This window comes from Anomaloglossus baeobatrachus, chromosome 2 (genome assembly GCF_048569485.1).
Source record: "Anomaloglossus baeobatrachus isolate aAnoBae1 chromosome 2, aAnoBae1.hap1, whole genome shotgun sequence".
Lineage (NCBI taxonomy): Eukaryota > Metazoa > Chordata > Amphibia > Anura > Aromobatidae > Anomaloglossus > Anomaloglossus baeobatrachus.
In genome coordinates, this window is record NC_134354.1 from 527,263,071 (window position 1) to 527,276,251 (window position 13,181).

Below are 13,181 nucleotides of genomic sequence, written 5' to 3' on the forward strand. Positions count from 1 at the left end.
ACAATTTAGTCAGCAGCAGCTGCTGACTATATCGGATGGAAGAAAAGAGGGCCCATAACAGGGCCCCCGGCATGCTCCCTTCTCACCCCACTCTGGTCGGCGGTGCTGTTAAGGTTGAGGTACCCATTGCGGGTACAAAGGCTGGAGCCACATGCTGTTTTCCTTCCCCATCCCTTAGGGGCTCTGGGTGAAGTGGGATCCTAACCGGTCACCATGCTCTGGGACCGGGCTCCCTCCGCAGCCCCTGGGGGAATCTGCTGGACAGGAGCCGGGTATCATCAGGGACAGGGCCCTGCTACTCTGAGGTACTCTGTGTCCCCTTGGGGACGGCGCATAGAGCGCCTGTGTAATGGACACTGCAGCAGCTGCTGGGTGTGTTTGTGCGCCGGGACTACCGCGCTGACCGCGCTTGTTTGCCGGCCGCGCTTATAACTTTAGTCCCCGGCTTTTGCGGCCTAGTACCGCATACTCCCGCCCCCGGGCCTGCCAGTCAGGGGTAAGGGCGGGACGCTGCACTGGACGTCAGCGCTGAGGGCTGGAGCATACTTAGTATCCTCCTCCCCCCTCACTGAGCACCGTGGGGCACCAGGTTCCCGCACTTTCTGAGGCACGCCCACGGCTCCCTCCTCCTCTCAGAACGCTGGCAGCCATTCCTTTCAGCACTTCTGACGCTGGAGAACTTCAGAGGGGAGACAACACCGAGCTCCACAGCTCTGGGAGGCCCAGGCAGGGAATCTGGTGGTCACACAACCGCTGAGGGCGGTCGGTAAGCCGCACCTGTTACTAGGTGCTGGCCCCCCTGGGTGCCGAAGTGTATATTTATATGCTTATATTGTATACATTTACTCTGTACGGCCGCACTATTTGCTTTTGGCTATATACCCTCACTGATTGCTCTAAGAGGAGACAACAGCATGTCGTCCGCAAAAAGCAAGGGTGCCAAGGCACAGGCCTATTTTGCAACCTGTACCTCATGTGCGGCTATGCTACCTGCAGGTTCCACCTACCCTCATTGTGTGCAATGCTCGGCCCCTGTGACACTCACTCAGCCGGAGCCTCAGCCACCGGTGGGACCCTCGGCCCAGGTGGAACCACCTGTTGCCACTGTCCAGGTGACAGGGACAGAGTTTGCAGCATTCGCTGACAAACTTTCTGAGTCTATGGATAGATGGTCTGCTAAGATACTAGAAGCTTTGCAGTCCAGACCGGTAACACAGGCCCCGGGCACTGTTGAACCATTGCTCTCAGACCCCCCTCGGTCGGCGCAGCAAAGTGCTCCTGGGGCGACTCATAGGTCCCACGGTGAGGACTCCGACACGGACCGCAGTCCCAGACCGACTAAGCGGGCTCGCTGGGAACTTCCCTCGACTTCATCACACTGCTCAGGGTCTCAGCATGAGGACTCTCTGGAGGATGAAGCGGAGGTGGCAGAACAGGGCTCTGATCCTGACGCCGCTCTCAACCTTGATACACCTGAAGGGGACGCCATAGTAAACGACCTTATAGCGTCCATCAATCAGGTGTTAGAACTTTCTCCTCCAGCTCCTCCGATTGAGGAGTCAGCTTCTCAGCAGGAGAAATTCCAATTTAGGTTTCCCAAACGTACACGGAGTGCGTTTCTTGATCACTCCAACTTCAGAGATACGGTCCAGAAACACCGAGCCTTTCCGGATAAGCGCTTTACTAAGCGCCTTAATGACACACGTTATCCCTTCCCCCCTGACGTAGTCAAGGGTTGGGCTCAGTGTCCCAAGGTGGATCCTCCAGTTTCTAGACTGGCGGCTAGATCCATAGTTGCGGTGGCAGATGGCTCATCACTCAAGGATGCCACTGACAGGCAGATAGAGCTCCTGATGAAATCCATCTATGAAGCTATAGGCGCGTCCTTTGCTCCGGCATTCGCAGCCGTATGGGCACTCCAAGCTATCTCAGCTTGTCAGTCTGAGATTAATGCAGTCACACGTGCCTCTACTCCGCAGGTTGTGTCCTTAACCTCTCAGGCGTCGGCGTTTGCGTCCTACGCCATGAATGCTGTCCTGGACTCGGCGAGCCGTACGGCGGTTGCATCCGCCAATTCAGTGGCAGTCCGCAGGGCCATGTGGCTACGTGAATGGAAGGCAGACTCTGCTTCCAAAAAGTTCTTAACCGGTTTGCCATTTTCTGGCGACCGCCTGCTTGGCGAGCAATTGGATGAAATCATTAAACAATCCAAGGGAAAGGACTCGTCCTTACCCCAGTCCAAACCAAACAGACCTCAACAACGGAAGGTACAATCGAGGTTTCGGTCCTTTCGGCCCTCAGCCAGGTCTCAATTCTCCTCGTCCAACAGGCCACAGAAGGGTCAGAGGAACTCTGATTCATGGCGGTCTAAGTCACGTCCTAAAAAGACCGCCGGAGGAACCGCTACCAAGGCGGCCTCCTCATGACTTTCGGTCTCCCCAAACCGCATCCTCGGTCGGTGGCAGGCTCTCCCGCTTTTGCGACGCCTGGTTGCCACATGTCCAAGACCGATCGGTGAGAGACATTCTGTCTCACGGTTACAGGATAGAGTTCAGCTCTCGTCCTCCGACTCGTTTCTTCAGAACATCTCCGCCCCCCGAGCGAGCCGATGCTCTTCTTCAGGCGGTGAGCACTCTGAAGGCAGAAGGAGTGGTGATCCCTGTCCCCCTTCAGCAATGGGGCCACGGTTTTTACTCCAACTTGTTTGTGGTGCCAAAAAAGGACGTATCTTTCCGTCCCGTTCTGGACCTCAAACTGCTCAACAAACACGTGAAAACCAGGCGGTTCCGGATGGAATCTCTCCGCTCCGTCATCGCCTCGATGTCCCAAGGAGACTTCCTAGCATCCATCGACATCAGGGATTCTTATCTCCACGTGCCGATTGCACCAGAGCATCAGCGCTTACTGCGTTTCGCCATCGGGGACGAACACCTTCAGTTCGTGGCACTGCCTTTCGGCCTGGCGACAGCCCCACGGGTCTTCACCAAGGTCATGGCAACAGTGGTAGCAGTCCTACATTCTCAGGGACACTCGGTGATCTCTTACTTAGACGATCTTCTTGTCAAGGCCCCCTCTCGGGTGGCATGCCAACACAGCCTGAACATTGCTCTGGAGACTCTCCAGAGATTCGGGTGGATCATCAATTTCCCAAAGTCAAAATTGACACCGACCCAATCGCTGACATATCTTGGGATGGAGTTTCATACTCTCTCAGCGATAGTGAAACTTCCGCTGGACAAACAGCGTTCACTACGGACAGGGGTGCAATCTCTCCTTCGAGCCCAGTCGCACCCCTTGAGGCGCCTCATGCACTTCCTAGGGAAGATGGTGGCAGCAATGGAGGCAGTTCCATTTGCGCAGTTTCATCTGCGTCCACTTCAATGGGACATTCTCCGCAAATGGGACAGGAAGTCGACGTCCCACGACTGGAACGTCTCCCTTTCTCGGGCAGCCAAGGCCTCCCTTCAGTGGTGGCTTCTCCCTACTTCTTTGTCGAAGGGGAAATCATTCCTGCCCCCATCCTGGGCTGTGGTCACGACGGACGCGAGTCTGTCAGGGTGGGGAGCGGTCTTCCTCCACCACAGGGCTCAGGGTACCTGGACTCAGCCAGAGTCCTCCCTTCAGATCAATGTTCTGGCGATAAGGGCAGTGTATCTAGCCCTAAAAGCGTTCCAGCCGTGGCTGGAAGGCAGGCAGATCCGAATTCAGTCGGACAACGCCACGGCGGTGGCATACATCAACCACCAAGGCGGCACTCGCAGTCGGCAAGCCTTCCAGGAAGTTCGGCGGATTCTGCTGTGGGTGGAAGCCACAGCCTCCACCATCTCCGCAGTTCACATCCCGGGCGTAGAAAACTGGGAAGCAGACTTTCTCAGTCGCCAGGGCATGGACGCAGGGGAATGGTCTCTTCACCCGGACGTGTTTCAAGAGATCTGTTGCCGCTGGGGGAAGCCGGACGTCGACCTAATGGCGTCTCGGCACAACAACAAGGTCCCGGCATTCATGGCACGGTCTCAAGATCACAGAGCTCTGGCGGCAGACGCCTTAGTTCAGGATTGGTCGCAGTTTCGACTGCCTTATGTCTTTCCTCCTCTGGCACTGCTGCCCAGAGTGTTACGCAAGATCAGGTCCGACTGCCGCCGCGCCATCCTCGTCGCCCCAGACTGGCCGAGGAGGTCGTGGTACCTGGATCTGTGGCATCTCACGGTGGGTCAACCGTGGGCACTACCAGACCGACCAGACTTGCTGTCTCAAGGGCCATTTTTCCATCTGAATTCTGCGGCCCTCAACCTGACTGTGTGGCCATTGAGTCCTGGATCCTAGCGTCTTCAGGGTTATCTCAAGAGGTCATTGCCACTATGAGACAGGCCAGGAAACCAACGTCCGCCAAGATCTACCACAGGACGTGGAGGATCTTCTTATCCTGGTGCTCTGATCAGGGTTTTACTCCCTGGCCATTTGCCTTGCCCACTTTTCTATCCTTCCTTCAATCCGGAATGGAAAAGGGTTTGTCTCTCGGCTCTCTTAAGGGACAAGTCTCGGCGCTCTGTGTTTTTTCAAAAGCGTCTAGCCAGGCTTCCGCAGGTACGCACGTTCCTGCAGGGGGTTTGCCACATAGTCCCTCCTTACAAGCGTCCGCTAGAACCCTGGGATCTGAACAGGGTGCTAACGACCCTTCAGAAACCACCTTTCGAGCCAATGAGGGATATTTCTCTTTCACGCCTTTCGCAGAAGGTGGTCTTCCTAGTGGCAGTCACATCACTTCGGAGAGTGTCTGAGCTAGCTGCACTGTCATGCAAAGCCCCCTTCCTGGTGTTTCACCAGGGCAAGGTGGTTCTGCGTCCGGTTCCGGAATTTCTCCCTAAGGTGGTATCCCCTTTTCATCTCAATCAGGATATCTCCTTACCTTCTTTTTGCCCTCATCCAGTTCACCAATGTGAAAAGGATTTGCACTTGTTAGATCTTGTGAGAGCACTCAGACTCTACATTTCTCGTACGGCGCCGCTCGGACGCGCTCTTTGTCCTTGTCGCTGGCCAGCGTAAGGGTTCGCAGGCTTCCAAGTCAACCTTGGCTCGGTGGATCAAGGAACCAATTTTTGAAGCCTACCATTCTTCTGGGCTTCTGGTTCCTTCAGGGCTGAAAGCCCATTCTACCAGAGCCGTGGGTGCGTCCTGGGCATTGCGGCACCAGGCTACGGCTCAGCAGGTGTGTCAGGCGGCTACCTGGTCGAGTCTGCACACTTTCACGAAACACTATCAGGTGCATACCTACGCTTCGGCAGATGCCAGCCTAGGTAGGCGAGTCCTTCAGGCGGCGGTTGCCCACCTGTAGGAAGGGGCCGTTTTACGGCTCTTTTACCGAGGTATTCTTTTACCCACCCAGGGACTGCTTTTGGACGTCCCAATTGTCTGGGTCTCCCAATGGAGCGACAAAGAAGGGAATTTTGTTTACTTACCGTAAATTCCTTTTCTTCTAGCTCCAATTGGGAGACCCAGCACCCGCCCCTGTTCCCTTCGGGCTGTTGTTCTTTTGTGTACACATGTTGTTCATGTTGAATTGTTCTTGGTTCATGGTTTTCAGTTCTCCGAACATCCTTCGGATTGAATTTACCTTAGACCAATTTATAAGTTTCCTCCTTCCTGCTTTTGCACCAAAACTGAGGAGCCCGTGATGCACGGGGGGGTGTATAGGCAGAGGGGAGGGGTTACACTTTTTAAAGTGTAATACTTTGTGTGGCCTCCGGAGGCAGAAGCTATACACCCAATTGTCTGGGTCTCCCAATTGGAGCTAGAAGAAAAGGAATTTACGGTAAGTAAACAAAATTCCCTTCTTTTGTGATTTAAAACATTTCATTGCTTTTTTAAAAACAGGCAGGAAAATGTTTTGCCTCACAGAAAGCAGAAGCTGCAAGGAAATGTGGTATGTTGAGACCATGTTTCTTCACAGCAGGAACATTATATAATATACAGTACACAATGTATAACGGGCACATTTTATAAGAATATCTTTTCACAGGAGCATTTTTTTTTTTACACATCCAGTTGTTGAACTTATTATTTTTCCAAGATCTGTTGATTAAAATGTACTTTTTGAGACAACCCATTTAAAATATTGATGGCGTGTTCTTCAGACAAGCCATCAATGGTAGATCAGTGATCTTCTGGCATTCAAGACCCTTCCTACAACTAAAGCATTTCCTTTTGTACTTTGATGCGGAATTATCTTAGATATTTTTCTCTTTTCTAGATGTGTCTTTCCTCTCTGAAGAGAAGGTGTATGAAATTCTTGAACTATGTCGAGAACGGGAGGATTACTCTCCTCTAATTCGGGTGATTGGGAGAGTGTTTTCTAGTGCTGACGCCTTGGTTCAGAGCTTCCGCAAAGCAAAACAGCATACAAAGGAAGAGTTGAAATCATTACAGGAAAAGGATGAGGATAAAGATGAAGATGAGAAGGAAAAGGCAGCTTCATCTACTGCTGCCATGGAAGATGATTCTGCAGCGTCATCGTCCAGACTAAATGATGGTACACAGGGAGATAACAATATACCGAAATTAGGCCCAGAAGAAGTGTCGCTAGATATTGAAGCAGTTAGACGGGTCTATCACCGGTTACTCTCTAATGAGAAAATAGAAACTGCCTTTCTTAATGCACTTGTGTACTTATCTCCCAATGTCGAATGTGACTTAACGTATCATAATGTATATTCAAGGGACCCCAACTACCTGAATTTGTTTATTATAGTCATGGAGAATTGTAATCTCCATAGCCCAGAGTACCTGGAAATGGCTCTACCATTATTCTGCAAAGCTATGAGCAAATTGCCTTTGGCGGCACAAGCAAAGTTGATCCGACTGTGGTCAAAATACAGTGCAGAGCAGATCAGAAGGATGATGGAAACGTTTCAGCAGCTGATTACCTACAAAGTGATAAGCAATGAATTCAACAGTCGTAACTTGGTGAACGATGATGATGCCATCGTGGCTGCAACAAAATGCCTGAAAATGGTTTACTATGCAAATGTTGTTGGAGGAGAGATAGAGACCGATCACAATGAAGATGAAGACGAAGAACCCATCCCAGAATCTAGCGAGTTAACCCTCCAGGAGCTCTTGGGAGAGGAGAGAAGAAATAAAAAGGGACCTCGAGTAGACCCCCTTGAAACTGAACTTGGTGTAAAAACTATTGACTGCAGGAAACCCCTCATCCCTTTTGAAGAATTTGTTAATGAACCACTCAATGATGTTCTTGAAATGGACAAGGACTATACTTTCTTTAAAGTAGAAACGGAAAATAAATTCTCTTTTATGACGTGTCCCTTTATCCTGAATGCTGTAACAAAGAATCTGGGACTGTACTATGACAACAGAATCCGCATGTATAGCGAGCGAAGAATCACAGTGCTTTACAGTCTCGTTCAAGGGCAGCAGCTCAACCCGTACTTAAGGCTCAAGGTTCGAAGAGATCACATCATTGATGATGCTTTAGTTAGGGTAAGTTTGACTCAAGAATTTACATATATATATATGTATTCAGGCTATTGTTTCCCATTTGGTTTACAGTTGTCTTTTTTACTATATTTTGGGAACCATCAGACTGTACCTTGTTTTGGCGTTCACTTTTATGTAGCCTCTCACTGTATTTTGGCAGACATAAACTCTGCAAATAATGTTCATACACTTAGTAATCTAAGGCTGGACCTTAAAAGTGAGGTAACCACATTTGTGTCTAGGTGGAGAAAGAATAGAGTGGTGGCCGTGGGCCTTATCCATCCATTCCATGTTTTGGTAGCCACCTTTCCATTCATTCTCTTCTGGATGCAGAAGCCCTCGTTAGTCACAAATATTTGGATCCCGGTAGTGGGATCTGCATCTATCAGATATGACATCTCCTGACAGTCATTTGATTTTATATTTGTTCAACCCTTTATTCACATTCCTGGACGTTTCAGCTCATCCCGAGCTTTTATCGGACTGCTGATAAAAGTTGAGGATGAGCTGAAACATCCAGGAATATCAGGGATGTGAATTAAGGACCGAACAAATATAAAATCTAGTGAGTGATGGAATTTTTTTTAATTTTGGATTGCTTATTCCACAAGCTCCATGTAAAGTGGGGTGCAGTGCTGATTATTTTGTGGATGACATATCAAGATCCTTTGACATGAATGTCATAAATGAAAATGCTCCTTATATATACAATGCTCCTTACTGATTATATATAGTATGAACATAAAATGTTGTTTGACCTGACCAAAATATAACCCTTTTAAAGGGAAACTGTCAGAATGATCGACCACCACCTTCTACACCCCGAAATAGTTTGTGGTCCTTTTGATCACTGAACGATAATGTCATCTATGCCTTCACTTATGAACCTGTTGCTCCCTGACTAATATGTGTTAATTCATATAGAAAGGAGGCTTTAGTGCTCTGGGCATAACTGAGATCTTCCATGCCTTTGCCTCCCTGTTTCTATTCCCAGGCCCACCTTCCTGTGTTTGGTTGCAGCTCACTGGCTTCACTACACAGGGGAAGGTGGGCCGAGGCAGGGACTGCAGCTAGGGTTGCATAGGCTTTGAAAGTTCTCAGTTACGCCCACAGCACTTAATCCTCATTTGCATATTAAATCAGGAAGCAACAGATGCATAAAAAAGTCGTGGATGACGTTAAAGGGGTTGTCCACTACTTGGACAACCGCTTCTCAATATAACACCTATACTCACTCACCTACTGGTGCTGTTTCACTGTGGTTGTCAGTGGTTCTCTCAGGATTCATGTAAGGTTCACGTGATCACTGCGGCCAATCAGCAGCTTCTTCACTGTCCCCTCTAACTTTCTCCTGTTGTCAATTCAATTACGTCTGAAGGGGGGGGGGAGTAAAGAGGTCACTGATGGGCTGCAAGGATTGTGTGACATAATGTCACGTGTGCCCCAGGACAGCCTATGCCAACACCACTGGAATTGCACCGAAGGTGAGTATTGGTGTTATTATTTTACTTGGGGGAAACTTGGTGATTGAGAAGGAGTTGACCTGAGTTCTGAGTATTGGACAAGCTCTTTAACATTCAGAAAGTAATATATGACCATAAAAACAGTTTGTGGGGATGAAAAGGGGGATTGTGAGGAAATATGTCTAAAACATTCCCTTTTAATGACCATATTTTACCTCCGCTTTTGTAATCTCACTTTATCTTATGTTACTTATTCACCAAGGGGAGCCTGCAGACAGAGACTTTGGTTATTAATCGAAATATTGCTTCACTGGAAGTAGGTTAACCTTTAGTACTGCAGATAAGACAGAGGGATTAATTGTTACACAACCGCACGCCGGCAAAGCCTACGGTCATTTATAATGAATGAAATGAGAATTTCAATACGTTTTTTTTTTTTTTTTTAAGTGATAAAAATGCGTGTTAAAATGTTTTAGAATGTTCTTCATTTAAATGCTAAGGATTAAGCTTTGCACAGAAGAGCCCAATAATTAAGTTGTGACTTGTATTCTTAAACAGGGGTCCTCAGTAAAGTTCCGGAAAGTACCATTTATAATCCCTCAGGTGTCAGGGAATTTTAAAATCTCACCTAGGTGCTGTATAATGTGCGCAATTACAGGGGCCGTCTAATATTCTGCAGGAGCTCACCGCTCCCCTACCATCCAGCTTTGTTTGTCGAGGGCAGTATGCTTCTGCTTGATTGACAGTGTGGGCCTGCGATTGTATCATTCCACTAGCCTGAAACTATACATTCTCGAATGCTGCAAGGGAGCACAACTTTGCCTTTGCAGCATCTGAGGAGTGGAATGACTCTGAAGCTGACCAGATTGGAACTTAACCACCACACTTCAACGATCCTGCCAACATTTGTAGAAGCGCTTACATTTATTTGAAGAGCTTTTAAGGTCTACATGTTCGGCCACCACTTTTAGGTTGCCTAAGTGGTTAATTTAATGAAGAAGATTTTAATAAATAAACTAAGGTTTTTTTTTTCTATTTTTATCTTTTCAAGTGCTTTGCAGTTTTAACCATTAAAGTTAATAATCTTTCCCAAAATCCTTTTAGACTAATTATACAGTAATATAAGGAATTCACCCCTTTAAAAAAACAAAACAAAAACAAAAAACACACTAGCACTGTACCCATTACTGGATAATACCTTTTAATCCAAATGCAAATGAGGGCTCTTTGTTTCATCCATGGTGTGGCCATGAGGTGGGTGCACCTTTAACGCATCCTGAATTAGTGGCTTGTGGAATGCATTAGCTTGTGATGAACAGTGATCGTTCCTAGAGCAAACGCTACCCCGTGTGCACATGCGCACTGATACTGGCTGTGCCAGCGGTTCTGTGGCTGGGCTGGGCATGTTCTCACTTTTACCTCTGGACATTGGTCGATACAATTCTGGCGTACGAGCAACATCGTCAGAGGGGAACCAAGAATGAGAACATGCCCAGCCACTGTGTGCGTACGCATCCAGCACAGCTAGTATCGGTGCGCATGTGCAGCGTTCATTCTAGACCCAAGCATGAAGCTGAAAAACCGGAGAACTGGAGTAATTAGTGTATCAAAATTTATCAAGAATTTATTCATTACACAAAGTGGTGATAATTACATAAAATAACCAAAATTTAAAAACATGCATGAAGGGGACAATATGCCTGTATAAATGTATGGAAAATATAATGAGCACCTCATGCAGCATCATATCTGTAATATAGTGACACCCATTGAAGTTGCTTATATTTCAGATTTCATAGCCACATCTATGTATGGGCTACATAAATGCAGACAAACAAAAACCGGCATATATGTGAATGTTAAACAGTAAATTTTCAATAAGGGTACTTGTGAACATTGCAGAGTCTCTATAATATAAGAAAACATGACCCTATCACATTTTATGCTGTTTTAATACATACGAATAATGAAGGTACTTGGTGCAAATTGCAGGGACTATAAGTAGAGAGGGTATACACAGGAAGTCCTCAGGAGGAAAAAGCCCCTTAGCCCCAACACGCGTTTCGCCAGGGTAAGGTAGATGTACAATCAGATGTGCACTCAGGTTATGGCCACGCCATAGGTGCACCAAAGTCTCATTTGCATTTGAAATAGTTTTTGTTTCACAAGCACTGAATTTGAAACTGTACAGTGATAGTATGATTTTTAGAGGTGAAGTCCCCTTTATTACTGTATAGATTGTCTAAAAGGCATTTTATGGGTTACACGCCTTTTTAAAGCATATGAGAATAACACTTTAATGGATTGGTATCTCCCTAATTATTGACCTATATTTAAGTGAATGCAAACAAAATCATAATCTATCCCCCTTCAAAGACCATATTCTCATCTGTTATAATGTAGGGGCAGGTGACGAGGAGGTGCAGCTGTACCTGACTACGCAGAGGTTATAGCAGTTACTTGAATTAACCATTAATGCAAGATTTGGTGACATTAACCATTAAGTGACTATCCCCTTATGTAATCAGGGAATGTTCTAACAATAGTGGGGACAGATGATCATACTAAAGATCCACATGTACTGCTGAGGCGGGCTCCATGTAAATGTGTACCCAGGTACAACATGTTGTGGCTGTGTATGAAGTGCCATCCAGGCACAGCCGGAGCTCAATGTAGGGAATGTGTTGGGGACATGGCACCACCTCTGGCAGTCAGTTGATCAGCATTGAATAAGCCAGCATTAGTTAAAGTCCTGGACAAATCCTTTAAAAATCTGACTATAACAAGAACACCCATATACTTATTACCGATTTAGGGAGAAGTAACCATTCCATTGCGTTTCTTTAATTTTAAATAACTTGACCGTATGGTCCTCTGGTGAATGAAATAACGTGATGTGCATTGTGTTTCCCTACATTGCCGGTCCCTGGCTTCAGCTAGAGATGATTGCTATGGAAAACCCCGCAGACCTGAAGAAGCAGCTGTATGTGGAGTTTGAGGGCGAGCAGGGAGTGGACGAAGGAGGAGTTTCCAAAGAGTTTTTTCAACTGGTTGTTGAGGAAATCTTTAACCCTGATATAGGTGAGTGTCTGCCTTTTTGTAATTTGAGTAAATGACTTTCCTAATTGTTTTCTACTTGTGATTTTAATACTGTATTTTTTAATGACGTTTCCACTTTTAACTTCCCATTTTTGATTATCTTAATATGTTTCTACATACTGGCACTTTGTCATTCATCTGGCTCTTTGCTGGCAGTGACATACGCATATGTAATGACATTTCAGAACATCATATGGGCACAAATCTGTTTAAAGTCAATCTGTGGAAAATGCTAATAATCCTGATTGGCTGACTCGCTATTTCCAATTGTGTGTTTAAAAGGGAAGAAAAAAGGTCTATTTACGCTGCTAACCAGTAAGTCAAGTATTTTATTCTGTGCTGCAGAGGAAAAGCGGGGTTAATGCCAAACTGCCATCAAATGAAGAAATTGTTGATGGTAATTTTCTTTTATTTCATAGGTTTACGCATTTCAGGGATCAAGTCCCCTTCTTCAGAACCAAAAGGAGGAAACAACAATTGGTATTGTTTGATTCCTCTTTTTGGTCCTGAAGAAGGGTACTTGATCCCTGAAGCGCATAGACCTATGAAAACAAAATTATTAATTATCAACAATCTCTTCGGCGGCAGCGCGGCATTAGCCCCCCTTTTCCTCTCCAGCACAGATTATTAACCCACGTGGGGCTGCGGCAGCCGCCATTACTTTACAAGCCTTCATAGGGTTTTTGACTTTCACAACCCAATTAGGTGAGTGTAATATCGTGCATACTGCAATTTTATATCTGGTAACACCATATTTCGCTCCTTTTTTCTCAGCTTTGCAAGTATTTTATTCTAGAAGTAGTCCGAACATATGACTCAGTACTTCACCTATTAATGGTCTTTTGGACCTTATCAGCAATGAGCTGAAATGACTTGCAGCAATTGATGTTGAGAGTATTGCCTTTCTGGAAAAAAAAAAAAAAAAAAAAAAAATTAAATGGATTGTCCACTACTAGGATAACCCCTTCAAATTTCCCATGTTTGGCCCAATTAAAATAAAAAGGCCTATACTCGCCCCCGCTGCCGGACTGCTTCCACTGGTGTCTGCTCTCGCTCTCTCGTGGCACACATGAGGTTGACATCGAGCCCCGCATCCAATCATCGCCTCCTTCTATCTTTCAGATTTCA

At 46.7% G+C, this 13,181-nt stretch overlaps 1 protein-coding gene across 4 annotated transcripts in view; it reads left to right on the forward strand.

Annotated features, from left to right (window-relative positions):
* Positions 1-13,181, forward strand: part of UBE3A (ubiquitin protein ligase E3A) — an 88,313-nt gene that overhangs the window by 46,895 nt on the left and 28,237 nt on the right. For all 4 annotated transcript variants that reach the window (XM_075336594.1, XM_075336593.1, XM_075336596.1 and 1 more), the window contains 2 exons: positions 6,248-7,494; positions 11,891-12,035. In XM_075336594.1, the coding sequence (XP_075192709.1) occupies positions 6,248-7,494; positions 11,891-12,035 (1,392 nt within the window). The remainder of the gene's footprint in view (positions 1-6,247; positions 7,495-11,890; positions 12,036-13,181) is intronic.